The sequence below is a fragment of the Rhinoderma darwinii genome, chromosome 3 (genome assembly GCF_050947455.1).
Source record: "Rhinoderma darwinii isolate aRhiDar2 chromosome 3, aRhiDar2.hap1, whole genome shotgun sequence".
NCBI classification, from domain to species: Eukaryota; Metazoa; Chordata; class Amphibia; order Anura; family Rhinodermatidae; genus Rhinoderma; species Rhinoderma darwinii.
Genome location: NC_134689.1, coordinates 288,176,511 through 288,203,805, shown reverse-complemented (window position 1 = coordinate 288,203,805; position 27,295 = coordinate 288,176,511). Strand labels below are relative to the sequence as shown.

The following is a 27,295-nucleotide window of genomic DNA, read 5'->3' as shown; positions in this document are numbered from 1 at the left end:
GAAATTTCTTCTGCTTTATTCTCTTCACCCATGGTATATACAAATAGGTCCTAAGAAGGTGTCAGCTGTGTGGCAGCGGGCAATCCTGTCAAGTCGAAAAGAGGTTCTGAGACACTTAGCTGATTTATATAAAAAATGTATTCACAACTTTTTCTCTATTGTACAGTTGTTGACTGCTCTGAGCAGTTCCAAGGTTTCCCTTTTCTGGTCCCAATCGGCTCAAGAAGCTTTTGATGATTTCTGTGGCAGATTTGCTACAGCCCTTGTACCTATCTATCCAGATCCTTCTTTACCATTCATTGTCAAGCTAGAGCCCCTCAATGAGCTATCGGAGACATTCTATCACAGAGCGTGGGATCAGGGGCCTTATGTCCCATATTGCCTTAGATAGTTGCATTGATTGAAAAAAGACACATGTCCGTGAAGTTTAACCTTTCTCAGATCATACAATACTAAATTATTTATTACCTTCCCTGCCATTTTTCATTAGATAAGCATCTATTCCTTTTTTGAATACTGTCATTGTCTGCCTTTGCTACCATTACCACCTCTTGGGGTAGGGCATTCAATAGTTTAACTACTCATCCTGTAAAGAACCGTTTCCTATTTTGATGTTTAAATCACTATTCCTCCACATGTAATGAATGCCCCCTGATCCTTTGTTCTTGGAATTAATATGTGCTAATTCTTTGTATTGACCACACATATACTTATACATGTTAATAAGATCACCTCAAAGGCAACTTTTTTCTAAGCTGAACAAGTCCAATTGTCTAGCCTCTCATTTTAATGGAGACCTACCATCTCATTTAATAATGTAGTTGCCCGCCTATGAACCCTCTTCAGCTCTTCTATATCTTTTTAACAATGTGGAACCCAAAACTGAATGCGATATTCGAGATCTGGTCTTGCAAGTTTTTTTTATAGAGGGGCAATATTACATTGGGATTACAGTTTTTTTTTCCTCTTTTTATACACTCTCAAATCGTGTTTGCTCTTGCAGCTGCTGCTTGACTCTGAGTACTGCTGCTTAGCTTACTTGTATCCAGAACAACCAGATATTTCTCTTGTTCTGTTATCCACAGTATTATTCCATTTAATGTATGTGCAGTAATACTATTACTGCGGCCTAGGTGTATTAATTTACATTTATCAACATTACATTCCAGCTGCCACCTTCTTGCACAGGCTGCCAGTTTATCAAGTTATTTCTATAGTATTTTACAATCCAGCTGAGTTTTAAGTATTCTACAAAGTTTTCTGTCATCAGCAAACACTTTACTTTCAATCCCATCCAGAAGGTCATTAATAAAGAGATTAAGAAGAATTAAGACTAGCACAGATCCTTGTGGTACCCCAATGCTGACTTTAGCCCATTTTGAGTATGTACTATTTATAACGACTGTTTTCTATCTCTTAACCAATTCTTTACCTCTACATACATTTCACCTGTAATGGTGGGGGGGGGTAGGGAAACGGACAAGTGAGCCCTAATCTACCCGCCACTCTGTCCCTGCCTACTTGCAACGACCCGCCCTAGACGACGGGGTACAACTGGGCGGCGGTCCCTGCGCTCAGTAAGTGCATGACAAACACGACAAACAAACAAGGGAACACAAGCAAGGGAAATGGGCAGTTGCTCGCGGAAACACCGTGAGCAACAGAGTAGTGAACGAGCCGAGTCAAGCCAGGAGAGTGCGAGGTACAAAGGGAAAAGCAGAAGAGTAGTCGGTAAGCCAGGGTCTGTATGGAGCAGGATCAAAAAGTAGCAGGAGCTGTAGCTGGGCCAGGAAACCTCAAGGAAAGAATTCACAAGCACAGATGGACAGGAAGAGCAGGCTTAAATAGACCGAGGGCGGGAGCTAGCTGAGTCTGGCCAGGTTGCGATAGGCTCTCCCACTCCTAAGCCTGCCAGCCTGAGTGGAGGAAGCTGGTGTCTGTCTCAGGGATGTACACTCAGGTGTTGACTGATTAATTCTGGGAGTTAACCCTGAAGCAGTGCCTGGCAGATCCTTTACATCACCCCAGTATATGTCTCTGTAGCTTTAGTACAAGGCTTTTGCAAAACCCACATAAATCACATCAGCCGCATGACCAATATCTAGATTTGCACTTACCTCCTTATAGAAACCAAGCATGTTAGTTAGGCACAACGCGTTTTCGTGAATCCATAGGGGTTATCAGTTATTAGATGATTTACTGCTATGTAATTTTGCAGTTTATCCCTTGGAATTTCTCAAAATATTTTACATACCACTGATTTAAAACTCACCGGACAGTAGTGGACACTGACCCACTGAACAAGAGAGTCTAAGAAGATAAGATATAATTGTGTATCAGTTATTAATTTCAATTTCTTTGATACACAAGGATGAATGCCGTCTGGACCAATATTAACAATCTTATCATATTTTTTCTTCTTGGATTTGAATATTTATTTTAAAAAAATGTAGGCATTTATTTACTGCCGTTTGCTATTTTTTTTCTGCGGCTAACTTTGCTAGCTTGTTTCAATTTTTACCTTTCCTATTGAGATCTTTGTAAGTCTGGAAAGCTTTTTCTGAACCCTCAGCCTTCAATGTTTTAAATGTCCATTGTTTTTGTTTTATTATATTTAGAAATGTCCTATTCAGCCATAATGCGAATTTACAAGTATATGATCCCAGTTTACAAGACTAAGTGCATCCCTCAGTTGGTTGAATTTTGCTTTTCTAAAATTCATCCATCCTCATCATTTCATTAAACAAGCTCAGGTGCGTCAAAAGATTTATGCAGACCAGAGAAGACAAGATTAACAAAGTTTCAAATTGTCAACAACGTATAGCTGTCTACATTTAATCTCTGTTTTTTCTGTTCTGCCCAAGAAATTAGCACGAAGATACATTGGACCATACTTTAACAGCAAACAAATCAATGCAGTCACCTTCAAGTGTCAGTTACCTTCATCATTATCCATTTACCCTGTATTCCTTGTGTCACTGCTGAATGCCTTCCATCCAAGTTCTAACCCAGTCAGGGAATCTTTTGCTCCTAGACCAATAATTACTGATATCTCAGGAGAATGTACTGTGGGGGCTTACCATATTTAATTTCCTGGAAAGGTTTTGGACCAGAGGAATATTTGTGGGAGTATTTTTGTAATATTCATGCCCCAAGATTTATCATCGAGTTTCATGCTTCTCGTCAAGGTACATCCAGCCCGCCTGTCCGGGGATTGGCATTGAGAAGACGGAAATATAAGGGATCACAATCCTCGACCTGCCGCAGTGCTCCAGATGCCTTGCAGGGCGCCACAGTATCTTTTCCAGCACTGGGTGCCGCTCAGCCGTGGGATCGAAGCATAGCCACAGTAAATTATATTATTGGTTGGAGACCTTAAAGGAGAACTGCTATTGAAGTTCCTTGCTTGATTATCAGCCTTGGTGGTGAATGCCCTGGCATTTTTTCTTTTGTTTTCTGTGATTCTCTGTGTTGACCTGGCTTTCGTCTTGACTCCGCTTGATCTAATATTCCAATGTCTGACCTGACCTTGCCTTCCGATACTAATTTCGGGACTTGCCATTACCTACCTGTTATACATCTGGATCCTTTGATCACGATGTTGATTATGCCTGCAATCTGAACATCCATTGGGGACTATCCTGAGGACCGTGACCAGCAAAGTCCATATCTACTTATGGGGGGTTTAAGCCGAAGATTACGTAGACTCTGTACCAATTAGTCTGCGCCAACTCAATAATGGTGTCGATCATTCTCATCTATTCTGCCGGCAAATTTCTACTGTGATGGAGCACAACTCCTTGTCCGACACTGAAGTCCAATAAAATAATTAGCGTGGACACCATGTTCCTACTACGGTGTGGTAATCTGCATAACCGCGCCTCAGTCATCACCCAATTTCCGACTATGCTAGCATGGCACCGACATCCAGGTACGCTCTTGGGCTATAGTCAGATACCGAGTGTTACATTTTTCCTACAAAACTCAATATCAGTCTGCTCTACTTCTCCTGCACTATACTATGCTGCCTATATATAGAGCAGAATTTTTAACATGAAAGGTTTAGTTTAAGGATGTCTGAGTGTGCCAGAATATAGTGGAGCAATAGCTGATGTCAATAATGCCCATTTTTCTAAGTGGGTAGTGTGGATAACTTATGTCTCATATATGAGCAACTTCAAGGCCACAATAATTTAAACAAATATCATCTGAGTTTACTCATTCTTAAATTTATGTCTGGTTTGCATAACCACTTTTCAGATTACAGATGAAGTAAAGCTGATCACTGGGCAACTACTGCAGGAAAAATAAAGCATTTCACGATGCCCATTAAAATAGATTGGAGGCCAGCTATTCTCCAGAACAAAGAGATGCCATGCTGGATGCAACTCTTGTCTCTGACTAATAGATGGGGAGGTTCTGATCGGGTATTTTACAAAACATAGTCTAACCCAGAAAACCCCTTGCTTGTAAGTAGCTTGTAATGCCAAATTATAGTCTAGTTTTTCACTACACATCTACATCATATAGATGATTGCTTTGGGAAATTAATAAATATCTTATCAGGGGTGTACACAGAGCAAAAAAAGTTCCTCATGGCAAATATTAAAATGTATTCCCCTTCTAGTGCTGGTTGATACCCGCACCTCTTACCACCTGAGACAGGAGGACTTGATGCTTGCCACTTGCCTATTATCTCTTGATCCAAGTGTTAATTGCTAACGTTGGAGGACCTAGGGAGAGATGTTCCTTGCACAGATTCTAACCACCTATTAAAATAAGGGATAATCCCAATCAGGGTTGGGCAGGCCCCCTCTTTTCTGGGACCCCATAGACTGCCCACATGATACATATGCCCTTCTATCATATCAATCATCAAGTGAATTAAAAGGCCAATATGAGACCATCCTAATAGCTACCTTCACTGTGTGTAGGTGATGAGTAAAATCAAAGTTAGCAGAAATCTGAATATGCTAGTAGTTTGCCCAACAGCCCTACAGTCATTGTCCTTTGGGCTTCATTAGTTTTAGCATAAATATTTCGACTCCCGTGTTATTGTGGATTGTTTCCATTTTCACAAATAAACATGTTTTATTTTCCTAATCACTCAGTTTCAGAATCCACCCACTATCATGCTGCACATTCCCAACCCACACACATGATTTTTTTTCTCCTAAGTAGAATCTAGAGGAGAGTTCAGAAAAGATTTATTGTTACCTCTGTAACAGATGGAATGCTCGTAGTAATAAAAATGTTAGATCCCTATGAAACTTTTAAATATCACAAAGAGCCATATACAGCATTAAAACAAAAAATACCTTCAAAAGTTGACATAGCCTTTAATTCTTTACGTTCTGGATTTTTCTACTAAAACTGCCCATACACATTAGATGAAAGTAATTTGACATGTGTGCAAAATCCCAAAAAGTTTACAGACTGAAATCAGCAATGTTCAGCTTCTTATCTAGCGCACTTGCTGTCAGTATAGGCAAGGAAATAGCACAAGATAGCCAAAATTAAATTTCAAAGCTATAGAAAATATTCAGAGAGGAGTGAAGATCTGCTGGCCAAGGCATGGAGGAGCTTCCATTTGGCCAGGGGCGAAGCGCCATTGTTGCATAGTAGTAGCTTTTTCGAAAGCCATGCAATAGGCAGCAATGCCTAATATATTTGTAAATATCGGTACCAGCAGCATTTACAGATCATGCCCCCAATAATATATTTTTTTACAGTGGCATAATCAAGATAAATGATAGTTTTATTGTTAATCTACTCTTTCATTTATAATTATTAAATAATGTTATGATCATTCAGAAACAAGCGATTTAGAGGCCTACTTTTCAGCACGCTCTTCTATGCAAAAGTATAAAAGCTATTTTTACAGCACAATTCTTCCTATGTCTGAAATTAAAAAAGAAATAAGTGTAGCGTGTGTTAGCTAATTTGAATCAGCATACAAGAATCATAGCCAAGGTGATAATGTCCATTTAAAGACATTCATATTTAAAAAGCTGTATGATAGTATTACTAATATTCAACTTTGGAGGAGGACTTCAATGTAGACATAGCTTTTAGTGGACTCTTTAGATTTAGATACACAGAAGTCATAATCTAGATGTGCATACCATCAGGACAAATTGGCAAAATGGGCCCCATTCCCCACTAAGAGCTCATTCAAATGTGCTACACCTTTATTAAAGTTAACCTCCAAAATTCTGTGCTGACTAATTGTATAATATATCTGAATAGTGGAGTTCTTTTTTTCTGAATTAAAAAATTATATAATTCTGGCTGCTTGCAGCTACCACTAGGGGGAGCTAACTGCATATGGATTCATACAGCTAGTAATGAATGGGAGCTGTATAAATATGTATACAGGGGTGCTTGCATATAGCCACTATGACAGTGTCATGGTAAGCAGGGGAAATAATTCATTACCCGGCCCCCTACCACCACAGGCCCCATATGAGTCACATACCCTGCCACTATAGTAGGTATGCCAATGATTGAAAATAAATATTGCCAAAAGAGTTTTACCAAAACAACCAAATGGCCAAACCAGGTTTAAAAAATAATTGTAATTAGTTAAAGGTGCATTCCCAACTTAGACATTTACGGCACATGCCATAAATGTCTAAAAGATGCGGGTCCTTGCTGTGGGACCAACACCAATATCGAGAACTGGGGTCATCCTACCCCCGTTTTACTTGATGGGGTGCGCTGCCTCCAATTCCATGCAGGGACTAGTGGAGAGGAGATTGCGCGCAGCTCTCTCCATTCTGTTCTATGGGATTTCCGGAACAATCGATCGGTGGCCACCTCTACACCAGTCTATGCCTGGAATCAGCAGCCAGCGGCTGTCTCACCAGACAAGATGATAGTCCGGTGAGCCCCGTTCTCGATATAGTTGTAGAGCCTGTGGATATGCCATATGCCAATGCTTGAGAAAGGCTCACACCAAGCTGAAACGTTGCACACACGTGGAATAAAAGGATCTTCATTCGAATATTTGGTAGTGCTGCCTCAATTTATTTTTATCCATAAATGTCTAAGTTGGGAATACTCCTTTAAAGGGGTTTTCTCACACATGATCCCCCTCTATGAGCAGAGCAAATAACTGCTGAGTATCCCCCTCTGCAGGGGAAAGGTGATGGCGTTAACAGCTGGTTACAGACGGTTTCAAAAGTCAGACCAACAATACTCAGCTGAATGCCATGCCATCTTCTTTTCAAAAAAAAGTTGTCATAGTTAGAAATCCTCTTTTATGTGGTGCTGTCCATATCTTGTAGATTCCGAATTCTATTGATTTGTTGTAAACTGCATTTTGCGAAACATCTCATTCCTCTCTCTGACTGCAAACTTTACGCACAGTTGAATTTCCTAAACTAAATTGTTCCCAGAGAGTTTATACTTGGGTAAGTGACAGTTAGGCAGGAGATCAATCTGAAATCTACTCACTGTGCCAAGATTTGCATGAATAAAATTTTCCCTGGGAAGAATGACTTTGGATCAATTCTAATAAACATCCTATTATGGTTTTGACCAAACCACAAAGCAAATCACCACAACCCTCAATATTTGTTGATAATATTAAAACATTGAGGGTTGCTTGGATGATTTCCTTCAAGTTTATTTATTTTTTTATTTAACTTTAATGTTAATACAAAACAATCATTAATGCAAATATATCACTTAATAAGTAAAGATTCCATTCTGCAAAGTACAGGATATTTGGGTTGGTACTCATAACCAGTATAGAATGGACATCATTTTTGGACAGGTCCACCATGATGATTCTTGACACCTCCAGCAGGTATTGTTAGTGTTTACATTAATTCTGTTTTTGCTACATTAAATTTTTTCTATCATCTCTCCGTATTCTCTATACATTAAGAATTCACATTACCGATAAGTATGATTTGTATTCTGGTGACAGGATCTAGTAGCAGACATTGCTCTTCTGTGTAAATAAGCTGCACAGGTACAGTACCATATGTTTTCTGTACAGTCTACAATTGGGGGATTAGAGTCAGTTGTATCTAGTTTCCTTTAAGAACAATTGCCAAAATATGTGTAGTGTTTGTTTTTTTAGCTAGTACAGGAATCTCCTCGAGCTCCCGAGACTCTTACAAAGATCCCAATATATCTTCACGCAATTCTTTCCTTGTGTTTTCATAAATGTGACATGTTCCACATTCCATAAGCAGGACAATGTGCAAAATATCAATTTCTCAAGCTGTTCAAGCTCTGTGGGAAAATATATATCCTAGTTAAGAGTACAAAGGATCAGTGAGGGGCAGCTATGGTGAGTTCGTTCGGAAATTATTTTAATTAACTCTTTCTGATATCACTTGTTTATCACATAATCTGGTAATTGAATGTGCAACAGGGAAACAAACATGAATATGAAATCCAGTAGTGGAAGTTTCTACCATCGCATACGTGTCTCTATTATATGTACATACCAGTAAATACCTATATAGGATCTCACGGAGCCGAGAAAGTTGGAGTGGAAGAATGTTTTAGGATGTATCCTTTGCTTCATGTATTAACATTGTGATATCTACACAGGCCTCTGCTTTTATTAAAACATCCCAACTTGGAGTTTGATTGGTTGCCTTGAGCAATTTTATATATATATATATATATATATATATATACACACGTGTATATATATATATATGTATATATATATATATATATATATATATACATATATATATATATACATACATATATATATATATATATATATATATATATATACATACACATACATATATAGTGTAATGTGGCATTTTTCATCATAGGATCAAGCAGTAAAAAAGGTTAATGCATTTGTTGAGAATATGCTGAGCAGTAGCAAAAGAGGTGCTGATATTTCTATTGAACAGAAACGCACATCGACCTTAGTCAATTCTTTAATATTATGCTGTCATATAACAAGCTCAGCATTTGTTATACCTATTGGCAAGAACTGCCTTTTGTACGATACCCCCATTTCTTCAGAATCCTAGCACCATCATGTTTTTTTCTATAAAGCAGTGTTTCCTCAATCAGGGAAATCGTTTACTTCAAGGGGATTAATATCTATCGTGGTTCATGTGATTATAACTGTAATGGTACGAGCCATGCACCTGTAAGATCATCACATCACTAGGACAGATTTTCCAACTTTGGAAGTGTACAGTGAGGGTTCCTATTAAATTACTACAAACAGAGCTCTTAAAAACTATGAAAAACAAAGTATCTTAGAAGTTTGCAGAACTTTTCCAACCTCTTTAATACCAGAGTAATAGATGTATCACTTGGTCATATCTCTATAAGACTTTTTCTTTTTTACTACTTAGTGTGACTCAATACCATCTGTCATATTTGAAAGTAGCTCATGAGCTACAAAAGGTTGTGGTCCTCTACTCTAAAGTTTAACACAAACTTTGAAGAATTCCCTTTATTTTTATATACCGATCCAGTACATTTTTAAATACAATTTTACTACAGTAAACTCCAAAATTGTCTGGCTTGATTTACTTAAATATCAGTATCCTGCTTTGGATTGCTTAATCCTATTGGCTCTGTATTAAATTTTTCTTTAAAAACAGGGCCTAAAATGTGTTTTCCATTATAGCATTATAGATTAAAAAAACAAGCTTGTCAACATGATTCCCGTACATTCCGATTTAAACAATGAAATAAAAAGCTGAGAGTCATGGCAGAAAAGCAACTAACCAACACGTTGCAGTATAAAGTGGCATACTTTATCTGCAGCATAAAAAACAATAAGAAATCTGCAGTCAATCTGCATGTGGATTTACATGCAAATTTTACTCTGGATTCACCTCTCATAAAAGATTAGTTGTAATCCACAAATTCGGAACTAAATCCGTGGCAGAATAGAGTATGCCCTCAAAGCCATACAGACAATTTCCACCGCATGCTTTTTTGTTAAAAATCACATGCATTGTATTGTGTTGTGTATTTTCGGTGCATAATCTGGATTGAAAATTCACAACAAACACACTACGTGTCAACATGGCCTAAAAAGTAGGGCCAAGTACTGTGTATTTATTATCCTGTGATTTTACTGATAGCATGAATGTGGGCACATGCCAAATGGCACCTGTAAAGGAAATGAAGTTATCATATAGCTGACACATTTCCTGGTGGGTTATGGAGTTAACATTTTCTAGCTGCTACAATGTAGATACCATGCAAGCACTATGGGGAGATTTATCAAGACTGGTGATTTATATGCCAGTCTTAATGTAAAGATTAAACTAAAATAGAATAAAAAAAGGAACACGGCGCCACATAGTGCAAAATAAAAGCAAGGTAGAGCAAGGGAGCACAGTTGATGTGAAAATTACGCTCACCTTGAGTAATGGACACCGGTAGGTGTCATACAGGCATGAAAAGCTGCAGCCAGGTCCCAAACACAGCCAAACGAAGTTTGTTGACAGTTGAGGGAATGGTTAAAGTGGAAAAAAAATAGGACCACCGGCGCTGCTATATGGATCAGTGAGCAATATGGAGACTTAGGCAGGCATCAAGGTAAAGGACTTTATTGTCAAACAGGCCTGTTTGACAATAAAGTCCTTTACCTTGATGCCTGCCTAAGTCTCCATATTGCTCACTGATCCATATAGCAGCGCCGGTGGTCCTATTTTTTTTCCACTTTAACCATTCCCTTAATGTAAAGATGGCTGGAGTAAGATTTGCCTATTTTATTAATAGGAGCACGACCCTAAATAAACTTGGTGCATCTCTGGCCGTCCGTCCACCAGTAATTCAAATCTACTCCATCTACGAGCTCGAGTAGATTTGTGCTATCATTTACACCAGCTTCTAAATTGTAAATCGTAAACTGTTGGCTCGTTGTCGGGCCGTGGATGACCCCTTCCACTAAGCTCCAGCTTTTTTTAAATAAAAAATGTAAACTTCTGTGCAGTTTGCGACTTTTGTGTGTCCTTCATATTTAAATTTTTTTAAACAATTTTTTAAACTATTTTTTTAAACAATTCTTCACTTCACACTTCTTTGTCAAGAGTCCTTATGAACCATTCAAATGCTTTGAGTGAAGTTATCCGTTTATTACATGGGTATGCAGGTCTGGACAATTATTGAATTGTTGTTCACAATGTTAGTAACACAAACATTTTCACATAAAAATAGTTGTTTTTTCATCATTAAGCGTTAAAGTATCAATTACAGTAGTATAGCAATAACCTTTAAAAGCAAATTACGATGATAAATCGAGGCTAATCTAAGAAAATACATTCATACATTTTGGGTTCAGATCACATGATTTCATTCTTTTTTTCTGTTTTCTTTTGTTACCAGATGTCAATGAATGTGAGATCGGTGCTCACAACTGTGACAGGCAAGCCATGTGTACAAACCTCCCTGGAAGCTTTAAATGTAGCTGCAACCCCGGATGGGTAGGAAATGGCGTCAAGTGCACAGGTGCAGTGTTTTTTTTTTCTTCTATAATGGTACGTGCATATAGTTTTTTGTCATATTAACCTAGACACTTGTACATAAGAATGTATTGTCTGTCTATTAAGTCTCATCAATATTGGTGGGCGGCAGATTAATATCTGGAATTTAGATACAACATACTCATTGCCCAGAAAATAGGATACAGTACCTACAACATTAAAGGAACAATAAATGATAATGATGAACAAAATGATGATGAATAATAAGTAAACAGGAGATAAACTTGCCCATGCTGTTTGCCAGTCTGCAGCATTTTCTCCAGCTCCTGAAGCACTCCCATGTTTTAGAAATCTTGTGGAGAACACAGGTGTTACTTTCCTCCCGATCCCTTCCATTTTTAGCTGACAGTTGGCTAAGGGGGCGGGGCTTAGGGTTCCTGGTCTTCTATTGCTGACAGAGCAGTGATGGGAGGCTCCTCCTGCAGCCAGTTGCCTTACAGCCAGACATAGGTTTGTGAGATGGAGGAGAAAAGAAACGACTGATCTCCAAAACCACATATATGAGATTTATTTCTATATTTTTTAAAGTAATTTATTCATTTAATGTTCCTTTAAAATTGTATTGCCATCTTAGGGATATGCCATATGTGCTCAACTTATATTAAACTTATATAGTATAGTCAGGCTTTTTCCTGGGACAAAGATTCAGCCGCACAAAGCATGTGCAAATTTCTGTGTGCTGAAAACTGGTGTAATTTCGTTGATAAATAAGCCCCATTGTGTTTGATGGCTACACAATAATTAAATAAGTCGGTGCCAGAAAGTGATGTGGCGGCAACTTTGATCTTAGGTAGAGTTGCTTGCTGAAAGCAGAATAGAAAATTAATTTGTTTGTTTTTGTTGTTTTTTGCAGATCTTGATGAATGCTCAAATCAAACCCATCAGTGTAGTCAAGAAGCAAACTGCAAGAATACCATGGGATCATACCGATGCCTGTGCAAGGAAGGATATTCAGGAGATGGATTCATTTGTACAGGTGAGTCTGAATTTAAAAGGGTTGTCTGGTTCCTGCAAGTTAAAGGGGTTTTCCACCTTCTGACAACTGATGACCAACGGATAGGTCATCAGTACATGATCTGTGGGGGTCCGACACCCGGGCACCGCACAGATCAGCTGGCCTGGTGCCTCCATGCACTGGACGTACATGCCGGAAGCACTTAACTCCAGTCACGGACAACAACAACAATTAACTTGCTAAAAGTGCACTACCCCTTTAAGTGTCCACTCAGGTTCAGTTCATATCATTACTGATAAATTGAGGTTTATCTCTGAAGCTATTGATGTTAAAAGACTTTTAACTTAATGGTGGGAAAGAACCTAATAACAGACAAAACATTCCATTTTCTGATAGTCTTTTTGAAATATCTATTTTCTTGGTGGTTGCTGTTTTCATGGTGAGATCGCTTCAACAGATTAGCAAAGAAATTTGGTTTGGTAGTCGGATTGTGCAGCCAATGAATAGGTCATCCTGCTTAGAATAGGGCTTCATACTTACAACAACAGAGAAAGAGATTTTAGCTTTAATAACACAATGTGAACTGTAAGATATGTTAGGAAGACAAAATGTTTAATAAAACGGTCTGCTTTTTGAACAGATATTGATGAATGCACAGAGAACGTGAACCTATGTGGAAATGGTCAGTGTCTTAATGCTCCAGGAGGGTATCGTTGTGACTGCGACATGGGATTCTTACCAAGCACTGATGGGAAAACGTGCGAAGGTAGGATGTGCTAAAGGTTGGCACAAGCTGATGTCACTGGATGCAAAGAAATAAGGAACGTCTGCTTAGTTTAGAATGTTATATTCAAAGTAGTGCTGACCTTAGTTTTTATTTTACTTGGGCAAAAGTAAAAAACGAGAAAGTTCTGTTTGCTTCCTGAAAGCACCTGTAGGCTCCTTGTGAAATCTGCCCACCATTACCTGGTCTTCTACTTATCAACAAAGACTATAAATACACCTAGTGGTTCTGTTACACCAGCCATTGTTGGCAGAGATATTATCTTACGTGGTATATATATATATATATATATATATATATATATATATATATATATATATATATATAGATAGATATCCCACATGTTACAGTAAATCCCTCTTTTGTACAAAGATTTCCGCATTACAGACTCCATCAACATTGCAAAATCACAAGAGATCCATGGCACAGCCCAGTGAGGTCCCTTTATGTTAGAAGGACTGTATAGTTAGTTTGTTGCAGTCCATATAGAGTATGATTGCATTCTGTGGGTATCTAAATGATTTACAAACAGTCCTGGATGTGTGATATGTATTCCAGATTTATTTAGGCTGGTGATACATCTAGAACCTTTTTTGCTTTTATATATTAAAGAAAATATTCTTATATTATTTTAGATATTGATGAATGTGCTCTACCCAACATCTGTGTTTATGGCACTTGCAAAAACCTCCCGGGTCTGTTCAGGTGTGACTGTGATAGTGGATATGAACTGGATAAAAGTGGCGGCAACTGTACAGGTAAGATCTAGGTGGCCTTTCCTTTGCTGCTATATAGTATAACATCTAAAGTGTCTATTTCTACATCTATAGGATAAATAATATCAATATATAAAATATAAGCAATGATGTTGCTGTTATTAATGTTACAACTTTGAAACCAACAGGCACTATACATACTGTAGGTTAGAATGTATCTAGGGCTGTATTTACAGTTGGTATTACTATAGCCAATGTGTATTGTTACACCTTAACTGTACCACCAATTGCTTCTGACCCGTGATTGTACATGTTCCTTAGTATAAAAACAAAAGAACACCAGAAGAGAAGATAAATTCTACTGAAGTGAGGCATAGTCTACATACCCATAGGTTTTTATTTTTGGTTAACCAGCTTAAAGGGGACGTCATAAAATCAACAATCCTCACATGTCCACAGGATAGGTGATATGTGTGATAGGTGATAACGTTCACAAGAATCGTGGTCCCGAACCCCCCCCCCCCCCGTTCCTGCTCATTGCCCCCGCCCTTCCCTTTGTGAGGAAAAACTTGAATGGAGCGGAGGTCTAGCATGCGCCCATAGCTATATTCAATGTCTATGAAACTGGTGGAAACAGCCCAGTGCTGTACTCGGCTGTTTCCCTCAGTGCCATAGACTGTGAAAGGAGCGGCGGTCGAGCATGTGTGCTTGCTCCATTCAAAGTCTTCCTCACTGTGGGTTGTGGTGAAGCAGTGAGGAGGACCCAGTTTTTGCGATTAGTGGGGTCTCATCGGTGGGGCCCCCAGTGATCAGACAATTATCAACTATCCTATGGATAGGTGATAATTGTCGATTCTCGGAAAACACCTTAGATCCCCAAAAAGCAAACTATTACCATATTAGTCATCATAAGGTTCATTAAGACATTTCTAATCTATTTGCCGTCAATGTTGATACAAAGGAACACAAAAAGCCCCATGAGGCAGAATCCAATCTTCCTCATCTTAGGAGAAAAAAATCCTTCCCAACTCCAAATATGGAGATCAGAATAAATCCCTGGATCAATAACCCATCTCCAGTTATCTAGTACATTTAACCTAAACTATTATAACACTGAAGAAAGGCATCCAGGCACCTTGTAAACATTTGCACAGAATTCACCATGACAACTTCCTCCGGCAAAGAGTTCTATAGTGTGACTGCTCTTACTGTAAAGAACCCCCTCTTATGTTGGTGTCGAAACCTTCTTTCCTCTTTTCCCAAATTACAGACTCTATGTCTGGCAGGATGGCAAGATAGGACATTTTACTGTAAAATTGACAAGAATTACTAATGTGGTGATCATTAACTGACCAAATGTATTAATGTGATCAAATGTCTGCCAACGTTCACTGATACACTTTTCTGTTTTTTTGTAGATGTGGATGAATGTCTTGACCTGACAACATGTATTAGTGGAACATGTGAGAATGCACCAGGCAGTTACAATTGTGAATGCCCCCCAGATTTCCAGCTTAACCCCACCAGGGTTGGATGTGTTGGTATGACTTTTTGCTAAGTATATTAGCCATTGTTAATGACTAGATAGTCCTGTTCCATATAGCAAGTTAAGCTTTAGAACAATGATTTACTCAATACTTATCATCTATTCTAATATATTAGTAAACAGCATCTGTATTCTGTTGATGGATTTGCAGGGCAGTGGCAGGGAATTAAAGTTTCTTGCAGCATCGTGAGCTTCTTATTGCAATGCTATTACTTGTAAAGGGAGTGATTCTGATAATATAAATAAATAAAATATTTGCTATTTATATATAACCTATTGAAGTGAATGGGAAAAAAGGCTGCAATACCTGTGATCGCCACTACATGTGTGTCGACGATTCACAATGAGCAGTAGAAATGAAGAGGAAGCAGCACTTGAACCCTCTTCAAAACAGCTGATCGGCGGGGGTCGGACTCCAACCCATCAGCTATTGATGGCCTATCCTGATGATAGGCCATCAATTTTTAGGCACTGGACAACCCCATTAGTGTAACCTGTCACTCCCCACAACTTACCTATTCTACTTATATTGAAACTGGGAACTGAACTATCAGTGCTCCTCAGTAGGGCTCTGCAGAACAAGTATGGTCATAGAGTGATTGAGGGACTGGAGTACCTTGTGCAAACCAGGGGTCATAATTATGGGGGACCACTCTCATTTTATACAGGAGACATGCATCTGCAGGTCCTATCATTTATAAAGCCTAACAGGTTATTTGTGAATCAACTCTACAAGCATTGTCCCTAGCAGCAGTTGAATGGAGCATTTTATAGGGGGCCATCTGAAGCAAATTTGGAGTCACTCTCATAATTTGGTAAAAGGGGGTTCTGGAATACTCAAAGAAGAATGAGCAACCCCTTCACCTGAGCAAAGTACATGTGCATAGTAGATTTTGTTGAACGTTTTCATAATCAATGTTTCTTATAAATATTTTCATGCTTAATAACTTGAATCTTAGTAATGATAATGAAGCAACTTATCAATATTTCTTAGTAATATATGTGATATAATATCTTTAGGCCTAATTCATATCTGCGTTGGAGTCTCCATTTGGGGCCTCTGTCACAGATGCCACCGAATGCTGCGCTATTGTTTACAGTAAAACTACGGACACCCCGATGGAAAACCATTAAAGTCAATGGGATTCGTCGCCTCCGGTGGTGTCCGTGATGCAACAGAACCAGCGCTTTCGGTAGTTTACTTGTTCTGCCCTTCTGACGTAGCAGAACAACGGAATAACAAACACAGATGTGAACATAGCCTTGGACAATAATTTGACATGCACCCTACATAAAAATGTTAATCCAAAATAAAATACCATCTTTATTATTGTACAGATACTCGGTCTGGCAATTGTTACCTGGAGGCAAAACCACGAGGAGACAATGGAGACTTGGCATGCAGTAATGAAATTGGTGTTGGCGTGCCAAAGGCTACCTGTTGTTGCGCACGTGGAAAAGCCTGGGGAACTCCTTGTGAACACTGTCCATCTGTAAATTCCAGTAAGTACAATTTTGAAATAGCTGAGCTTTTTGTTTTATCACATGTAAGACAGATTTGCACATGCTTAGTTATCTATAAATAAGCAATAGATTGGCAGCATGCGCAGTAAAGCGAGGTGTACTGTACTCAGCTATATCTGCGCAATCCGCATGCGCCTTATGCCGCTTGTCTCATCTGCCGGCCTCAGCTGGGATCTTCTGCAATCAGTTGCAATGTAGTTCTAATTTATTTGAAATACATTGTATGAATTTCTAATTTGAAAAATATAGCATTACGTAGTGCCCCATGAAATAAAATGGTGTACATTGATTTCAGTAAATGCTGGTGGCCCTCGGGAGCTGAGAACTGAGCTGTATTCAGCTCTAGGTTCTAGCTAATAGGGGGTTGTCCCAAATCAGGGAACTCTGTCAGCTAATGTCTTACAGGGGTATTCTCATCATACATGTTATGCATATGCTAGGTTATGCCTAGACATTATGATTGGTGGGGGACTGACTTCAGGGACCCCTGCTGATCCAGAGAACAGAGGGACTGAGGTCCCTCAGGCCTAGTTCACACGGCCTGAAGAAAATCTGCCTCAAAATTCCTTCAGGAATCTGCCTGGCTGCGCTTTTTTGCCGCTGCTTTCACAGCGTTTTTCGCTGTGTTTTAAATAATTTTTCTGCTTCCCATTGATTTCAATGGGAGGTCAGAAGTGGAAGAAGAAATGACATGCCGCTTTTTTCCCCCGGGAGAAAAAACGCCTCTGCTTCCCATTGAAATTAATTGGAGGCGATTTTGGATGTTATTTGGCGCTGATTCTGTCGCGGTTTCCGTGTAAAAACCAGCGCCAAAAAACTCAGTGTGAACTGACCCTTAGACTTTTCTCCTGCACTACAGCACTCCGGGCCATCAGGTTTGCAGGGAATTGCAACACAGTTCCTTTCAAGTGATGGCACATCCAGTGATATACCATCACTTACTTTAGTGAGAAAACCATTTTATATGATGAATTAAAAGGGGTGGTTTAAAACAGTGATCTCCATTTATATCATATCAACGGTATATTATTGAATGCTGAAATATTGGTGGGCCTTTGGTTTCTTACTACTCTGAGCACTCCCTTCAGTATGACTGAAATGAGACTCCCTGAATATTCCCAAGATTGGTATCTTATACGGTACTCTGCACTCACATTCAAAATGTATGAGGTGTAAAGTAAATATAATGGGAGGATATTAACGGTTACAATACCAAGCTGGAATTCAGGAATCAGTGAAAATCCAGTTATTGTTCCAGAAAATACCAAACTGTAACTATATATTTGGAGACGCACAGTGTATATATATATGTATTTGTATCATACAAATCCTAGTGCAGGTCCCTTAAGCAATGCTTGCCTTGTAAATGCATTTCTGCCTTGAAAACTACTATAAAAGATAAGTAATACTGACCTTCTTTTTTGTAGGTGATTATAAATTGTTGTGCCCTGGAGGAGAAGGTTTCAGACCAAATCCCATTACTGTTATTTTGGAAGGTAAATTTTATGTCACATGTTGTGTCTCTAAAAACCCATACCCTCCATGTAATATTATAAGATCATTCAAGTTAAAGCCCAATTTTATTTGCCCTAATTTCACTGTTTCTGGCCCTCGCAAATATGCCAGATTGGGTTTTTGACTGCATCTAAGCAATAACGAAACCTTTTTACTTTTGAAGGTGTTTTAAAAATGTGTAAAGCAGAATGTGAGAATCTTTATGTGCCTTCTTTACATTATTCTAGATATCGATGAATGTCTGGAGTTACCAGGTCTATGTCAAGGAGGAAAGTGTGTCAATACCTTTGGTAGTTTCCAGTGTCGTTGTCCAACTGGCTTCTTCCTTAATGAAGAAACACGGGTGTGCGATGGTAAGTCAAGTCTTTTAAAGTAACTTAGTTTTCTCAAGTTCTCTGTCAAGATACGGACGATAGATTCTCATCCCATTTGTACCCATTTTTACAACCTTTAGCGCATTACTTCTAAATTATGAATAGTATAAGCTGTGCAGGTGAGAAAATTAACCATTGCAGATTTAGTAGTAGCTTTAATGGTCAAAACTGCGGCAGATAGAGCTGTGGGAAAAAGAAGTTCAAGGCTTCCCAATCTTAACATATATGGCCAACTAAAGAGAAATATCCCAGAATGCTCATAGTAATGCCGTATTATAGGCCACCTTTTTATTTAGAGTACATTCACCTGTCATATGAATTATTAACACATTTTTACATTATTATTCTTATGTTTACGACTTAATACATCAAATCTAATACATATATTCATGTATTTGTATTCAAGATGTCAATGAATGCGAGCAACCTGGAATATGTGGACCCGGAACATGCTACAACACTGTTGGAAACTATACTTGTATATGCCCACCTGACTTCATGCCAGTAAATGGAGGAAACAACTGCATGGGTAAGGATGGATCTTCATAGACATTTTTGCTTATCCATGTACCAATTTAAATATATTAGTTATTGATTTCCGTTTTGGAACAGAACCAGTCTATCCTTGCTTGTCTGGGTTTATAAACTTTTTAGTTTTAAGGGAGAAAAATCTTCTTATCGACATGATTTTACAGCAATCCATTGTTAAAATCGACCTAAAATGTTGAATAAGGCAATGTTCACGCCATGTTAACCCCATTAAAATATATGTTTTTTTATTTAAAAAACATATGCAACTGTTCTCTGAATTCATTGGAAAAAACAGTTGCGTACTTAAACATATCATTTTTTGCCCTGCGTTGCAGAATATGTTTTTCAGTACAGCTAAATAAAACAGTATCCCAATCGGAACCTGTCAAACATAAGACAAAAGTACAACGACATAGAACGCTATTTGGCTACTTTTTTTTCTGTACAAACAGATACGTTTGCCATGGTGGAAATATAGCCTATATTTTAACTACTCTTACTTATGTTGTACCAGTTTTGAGTTACATGATGCCTTCTTCATTCAAATGCAAAGTAAAAGATAAAATTCAAAAATACATCATCACATCTTTTTATATTAATGACTGGATGACTGCTGATTTAGTGTCAAGATATAAAATCTACAGTAACAGCAAAATAACAGGGAGCACACAGCATTTATTAATAAGGGTATAGAGCTTACCTTACCATAATGTGGCAATTCTTCCTTTTTGACTGGACTCTTCAGATGGCTGCTATACAGTGAGAGCTAAGCTGTTAGGTCATATGTCTGACAACAGAGTAGAGAGAAACAGCTGTCTGTTACCAAGGGCAACCAGCAGAATTTTGAAAGCACATATGAATACCAATTGATAAAAAAAAAGTCAAAATCCGTACAAAACCAGAAAAGTATTTACAAAGTTGTCCAAGTTTTATTTAGATGTACACTCCAAAATGAGGTTAAAAGTGGCTTTATGCTTTAAGAATTTTCTTGAACACCTTGATTTATTCACTATTACTATGCAAAAATATGTAGTCTGCTGCAATTTTGTATACCAGTGTTTATTTCCATCCCAGCCTTGTTTTACAGTACAACATAGCTCATTCTGGTCTACTTTTTCCCCACCTGAACCTCTTCACCCTCCAGTTAAGCTACAGATGACTTAATTTACATTAGCGTTAACAGATTTGCTGAAATAGCAGTCAGTGGTTTGCCAGATCTATAAACAGTTGTAAAAGTACATCCAACATTTTTTTTAAATTACAAATATAAATAGAGTCCGGCTTAACTTTCTCATCCAGCATTAGGGAATCACACCTTCTTGGCTTTAAAATTTACAATAGAAGCAGATGAATTATGTGTGTTATAGCTAATCTGTTTTATTGCTTTTTCAAGTGCGGTTCAATTTTACATTATTTCTCATGTGAAAGTATTCTATTTTTTATTTTATTTTTACATTATTGTTTTACTTTATTTGTTCACTTTTTAAATGAATGAAAAAGCATCCAAATCATTAAATACATACTATTAATTTACACCTGAATGACCTGTGATATCTTTTATATATAGACATGAGAAGAAGCCTGTGTTTTAGAAACTTTTATTCTGACAATCAAACTTGTGATGGAGAATTGCTTTACAACATGACGAAAAAAATGTGTTGCTGTTCATATAATATTGGACGTGCATGGAATAGACCCTGTGAGGAATGTCCATTGCCAAGTACCGGTGAGTGGGTCATAAAAATATAACAGTCTCTGAATGTAATGCAGTTAGAGATATGTATTAACACATGAGCACTAGTGGAACAGGTTTTGAGGTTTAGATGCTTCATGGGGGGATGTGGCCCTGATGTGCTAATGAGTAGGAGCACAGGTTCATGGACCTCCAACAATTTTATCTTCTGGAATGTCTCAATTGTTTCTATGACTTGCCAGGAGATAAGTAAAGGTAGAATTCCACTATCATTCTTCAAGGTTGTCTATAGCAAAGTTGAAAATAACATCTTGAATTTTATTACAGCAAATATAGTGGTAATGATCTCCTATCACTCTATTAATACAATAAAAAAAAAATACTCTTAGAGTTGGGGTGGCCATCATGGAGATCTGGATAATTACCTAATTCCCTTGTAACCATAACTAGGAGATAACCTGGTTGCCATATTTAGAGTCAGGATGGAATTTTTCCCACTTATTCTAGGAAAAATAGTTTTTGCCTACCTCTGGATCAATACTGAAAAATAATAGAGTTAGGTGACACAATTAACATTACTTTTCACCAAAGTGATGCTGCTACTGTACTTACATTAATAACATGAATATTCACACATTACACAGGTAACACTCATATACATTTATATTATTTCCTCTCACTCTGTCTTATTTTTCTATACAGATGAATTTTCTGCACTCTGTGGAAGTGCTCGTCCAGGCTTTGTCATTGATATTTACACAGGACAACCAATTGGTAGGCTTAATAGTGTTTTTTTTTTTTTTGCTTTATCTTTAAACATGCACCCACATCACTGGAGTTGTAATACCAATTTATATTGTCTCCTTCAGATATCGATGAATGCAGAGAGATTCCTGGGGTTTGTGAGAATGGCATTTGTATAAACATGATCGGGAGCTTCCGTTGTGAATGTCCAATGGGATTTGTTTACAATGACAAACTGCTGATCTGTGAAGGTAACCATTCAACTAATATTGCTGTTAGGAACCACCACCAAGTCCTTGTCATATGTGTACATTTTGAAAGCAGATCCGCCAAAACACTAGTCATAACCAGTATAAATATTTATTCCTTTTTCTTCAACAAAGTTGCTCTGGCCGGCATGTTATTAAACAAGGTGTTTTTTTTAGAGCCCCCATTAAAAAAAAGAATTTGGAAAATGTATTGTGTTTATTTCAACAAAGACAGAAAAGCCGACAGTGGAAAATTCTTGACAATTCGATTGCTGAAGATTTTAAATCAGTTGCCTGATGCTTTGTCGGAAACTAAACCTGTATTAACCGGTGGTATATATCGTGATTTAAAGTAAGACAATGGGCTCTACACTCTCCCGGCAATTGCTTCAGCTCTACGTATGCCCATCTCGTACAGCTACTGTACAACATGATAGGAACTTACAGATTGCAGCCGAAGTAAGCACAGCATTTTACCAAACCTATCCGTACCACATCAACAACTCTTTAGCTGTGAACATCTGAAACTTAAAACTCAAGGATCCAATGATGTAAATAAACGGGCAGCATATTTGCCAATCTGTAAACACAGCATAGACTTATAGGGGGTAATAGGGCCATTCATAAAGTTTCTGTACAGACAGAGGAGCAGTCACAGAGGAAAAAAGGGGTAAATTCTCTAACTGAAAAAGCAAACAGGACTCCAAAGGAGGATAAACAGGATACTTAGCCGACTTGCTGCTGCAGGTTTTTTTTTGTGCTGTAGAATACAGTACATATTATAATTTTCCTGTAGAACACAGCCTATGGCTCAATGTCCGCAATACTAGTTATGCTCCTGAATGAATGGCTATGTGTTTCATTCATAATATAGTAGTGTAGCGAATTTTCACAGATCACTTCCTAGTTAATTGATTTTTTATATAGGAGTTATATGTAAACTGACTACATTTTATGTATGTTTTTTTTGTAATATTTAAGTTTTTCCTATTATTTTATTATAGGATGGTTTATAATCTTTACGTGTCTGATTTTGCTTGTTTTGCCAGATATTGATGAATGTCAGAATGGACCACTATGTCAAACGAATGCAGATTGCGTTAACACCCCAGGGAACTACCGCTGTGACTGCAAACCTGGCTACAAATTCACTTCTACTGGACAATGCATTGGTAAGATATGGTTCACAGCTCTCTCGGGTTCTAGCAAATCCTTCTATATCATATTAACCACGTTTTATACTCTAATTCTAATATATACATAGATGGTGTCGGTAAAGCATAATAGTAAATGAATATAGTGAGCTGATGATCACTATGAGAAAACCCAAGATCCTTAGTTGACAGTAAGCAGGCATGTTGCATTACTAGTTCACTCAGCATCCTGAAAAGACATTGTGGCATTCACGGTGTTAAGTTGATTTTGTAAGCACTTTTCAATAGCATTTTTCTTCCTGCAAAGTGCATGGTAACTATATGGGTAGATGTATAACTACTCCTGATTATATTGTCCCTAATAATTCATAGAAATGTGAAATGTACTCACACTATAGCCAGGTCTCCCAGAGTATGTATGATATTGTATGCATAGAATCAGAAATTCTTCACTCTCCTTGTAGTGTTCGCTCTTTGTTCCTTACCGCTGAGTAATGTATCTTAGCATGCCTACCTTGGCAGTCACCACCAATGTATTATGGCCAGAAACAGAATATAATTTTCAGAATATATGCATAACAAGAGAGAGACCTATAGTATATCTTGATTTCAGAGACATGTTCTATAAAGTTCACATTTAAGCCCATTCTTCTTTTTAAAGAATATTACAAGCAACAATTTTTACAGCTTGGTAGCTAAAGGTAGATGAAAACCATTATGGAATCCGTGAGAAAAAAAAATGGTGGCATTCTGCTTTATAGACATACACCTAGAAGCATCAGTAGGGGAGAATACTTCTGTAATACAGTGACATTAGGGGGCACTATACTGCGGCATACAGAATTCTTACTGTTCTAACTTATGGAGCTGTAGAGACAGCATGTGTTGCCATACAGGCTCCGTGCATGCAACTTTGACCCTGAGCATAACGCCTAAGTTGACAAGGTAAATTATACACCTTTTTACAGTGTAGGTTTTTCTGATTCCTATTGCGTTGGTTTTCCACCATTAATGTGCGTGTCAGAATTAAAAATAATGCCATTATTTTTCCTGTATATTTAAATACAAGCAAACACTGAGTAGATCTGGCCTTTTTAGATTGTATGTTTCTTATTAAGTAGCACAGCCTGGACAGTTGTATAATCTGAGATGTCTTGTCATCAGTCCTTGATTTATTATTGTTTTGGATCATCTGTTCTTTCACACCAAGCACAGAATTAAACCCAAAACATGAAGCTCTCTGGCACCAGTCTAGTCCTACCTAGCCAGAAGACCATTTCTCTTCACCCTAACACTGTTGAAATGTTGAAAACTTTTCCCAGGTCTTTGACCATATGACTCAGGAATAGCTGGATTCAAGTTCTATAAATGTTTCAAAACTATTCTTTCAACCCAAACAGAAGATTTTCTATGAACTATAAAGCAGAATGTAATATGCTGCATGACGGAGGCACTATATTTCACTTTCTTCTCCAAGTTTGTCAAGAACAGTCTATAGTTTATGTCCAGGTCCCTCTCCTGATGAGGTAGTCTATTATTCCTGCACTTTCTCCATTCCTATAATGAAAACCCTTTGTCAGTAGGGTGTTGATATATACTGGCTTGGAAGTGCTCAGGGGTGGATGTATAAAGATGTTTATAATTTCCCTCATAGGCGCTATTGTGACTCACTCAATGGAACAGGAAAACAGTTAGAATATCAGATATAAAGAACAATATTGGTGATCACATTGGCAGGTTGTACACCTTCCTGCCATTCTCCACTTGATAAGTGCTCAGGGAACCAACATGGCTAGCTATTGCAGGCAGTGTTTTTTTTCTGCAGGAAACACCTGATATAAAAAAACATACAAGCAAGGGTGAATTTCGGTAAATCAAGCTTTTATGACCCTTATTAATACAAGCCAAATAAAAATACAATCGTAGAGCAATGAGAAATTAAGCCCTTCAATTAGATCTCTTTAGTAGCAAGGGTACATGAAGATACCTAGATAAACAGCATGAAATGTATAAAACTGTTGACGTTAATTGAAGGGGCTGGAGGAGACAGGACATACCTAACCAGATAATTTCTCCTAAAAATGAATGAACACATGATGATCACATTCAGCCATAGTGACATGCTTTGCAATCACATATAATTCTGTGGCTGTGATAAAAAAGGGCATACGTACCATAGAGGTAATCCATGAATTTGTGACCCTCGGAGGACTGGCCATTACACAGTCTAATGTAAACACTCACGCTGGTCAGTCTACAGTCTGGTGTAAATGCTGCAGGTCACTCCGCAGTCTAATATAAATGCTGATGCCAGTCACTTCTCAGTCTAATATAAATGCTAGAGCCGGTCAGTCCACAGTCTAGAGTAAGCAAGACGATCGGTCAGACCTCAGTCTAGTATAAATGCTGCCACCGTTCAGTACACATTTTAGTGTCAATATTGCAGCTGGTCATTCCACAGTATGGTGTAAATGCTGCCGTGGGTCAGTCAATTTTAGTGTAAATGCTGCCACCGGTCAGTCCACAGTCTAGTGCAAATGCTGCCCCCAGTAATTCCACAGTCTAGTGCAAATGCTGCCCCCAGTAATTCCACAGTCTAGTGCAAATGCTGCCCCCAGTAATTCCACAGTCTAGTGCAAATGCTGCCCCCAGTAATTCCACAGTCTAGTGTAAATGCTGCCACCAGTCAGTCCACAGTTTAATGTACAGGTTATTGCCATTCAGTCCATGGTCTAGTGTAAATTCTGCTGTTAGTCTGTCCAGTTTATTGTTCATGCTGCTATTCAGTCCATGGTTTAGCATAAATGCTGACGCCGGTCAGTCCCCAGTTTAATGTTAACGCTGCTGCTGGTCAGTCCACAGTCTAGTGTAAAGGCTGCCGTCAGTCAGTTCATAATCTAGTGTAAGGGCTGCCGCCAGTCAGTCCATGCTCCTTCTAGTCAGTCCAAAGTCTGATGTAAATGGTTCCTTTATTATACATGTACTAATGCAAATTTTTAATTTGGTAACTAAAAAACATAATTGGGCTCCTATATTTTTAGAATTAGGAACCGAAGGTTCTCTGTATAATTTCGTTGAACAAGTACAGATATTTTTAATGTACTGGTGAAATGTGTGAAGGAAGGAAGCCGGTGTTGTGCAGGTATTCCTGTGTTATAAAAATGTAGTCCATGGACCATTTTAAGAATCGTTACATAGTTACATAGTTACATACATAGTTAGTACGGCTGAAAAAAGACACATGTCCATCAAGTTCAACCAAGGGAAGGGAAAAGGGAAGGAAAAATTTCTACACATAGGAGCTAATATTTTTTTGTTCTAGGAAATTATCTAACCCTTTTTTAAAGCCATTTACTGTCCCTGCTGTGACCAGCTCCTGCGGTAGACTATTCCATAGATTCACAGTTCTCACTGTAAAGAAGCCTTGTCGCCTCTGCAGCTTGAACCTTTTTTTCTCCAGACGGAGGGAGTGCCCCCTTGTTTTTTGAGGGGGTTTTACAAGGAACAGGATTTGACCATATTTTTTGTATGTGCCATTAATATATTTATATAAGTTAATCATGTCCCCCCTTAGTCGTCTTTTTTCAAGGCTAAATAGGTTTAATTCTTTCAATCTTTCCTCATAACTTAAATTCTCCATGCCCTTAATTAGCTTCGTTGCTCTTCTTTGTATTTTTTCCAACTCCAGGGCATCCTTTCTATGAACTGGAGCCCAGAACTGGACTGCATATTCTAGATGAGGCCTCACTAATGCTTTGTAAAGTGGTAATATTACATCCCTGTCCCGCGAGTCCATGCCTCTTTTAATACACGACAATATCCTGCTGGCCTTTGAAGCAGCTGATTGACACTGCATGTTGTTATTGAGTTTATGATTTACAAGTACACCCAGATCCTTCTCAACAAGTGAATCCGCCAGTGTAGCTCCCCCTAGGACATATGATGCATGCAGGTTGTTGGTACCCAGATGCATAACTTTACATTTATCTACATTAAACTTCATCTGCCAAGTG

General features: G+C 38.2%; 1 protein-coding gene across 2 annotated transcripts in view; it reads left to right on the top strand.

Moving 5' to 3' along the window:
* FBN1 (fibrillin 1) overlaps positions 1-27,295 on the top strand; it is a 219,263-nt gene that overhangs the window by 150,682 nt on the left and 41,286 nt on the right. For both annotated transcript variants that reach the window (XM_075858025.1, XM_075858024.1), the window contains exons 33-45: positions 11,341-11,463; positions 12,352-12,474; positions 13,094-13,219; positions 13,873-13,995; positions 15,372-15,494; positions 16,838-17,002; positions 18,451-18,519; positions 18,766-18,891; positions 19,319-19,441; positions 21,011-21,169; positions 21,839-21,910; positions 22,006-22,131; positions 23,178-23,300. In XM_075858025.1, coding sequence (XP_075714140.1) covers positions 11,341-11,463; positions 12,352-12,474; positions 13,094-13,219; positions 13,873-13,995; positions 15,372-15,494; positions 16,838-17,002; positions 18,451-18,519; positions 18,766-18,891; positions 19,319-19,441; positions 21,011-21,169; positions 21,839-21,910; positions 22,006-22,131; positions 23,178-23,300 — 1,581 coding nt within the window. The remainder of the gene's footprint in view (positions 1-11,340; positions 11,464-12,351; positions 12,475-13,093; positions 13,220-13,872; positions 13,996-15,371; positions 15,495-16,837; positions 17,003-18,450; positions 18,520-18,765; positions 18,892-19,318; positions 19,442-21,010; positions 21,170-21,838; positions 21,911-22,005; positions 22,132-23,177; positions 23,301-27,295) is intronic.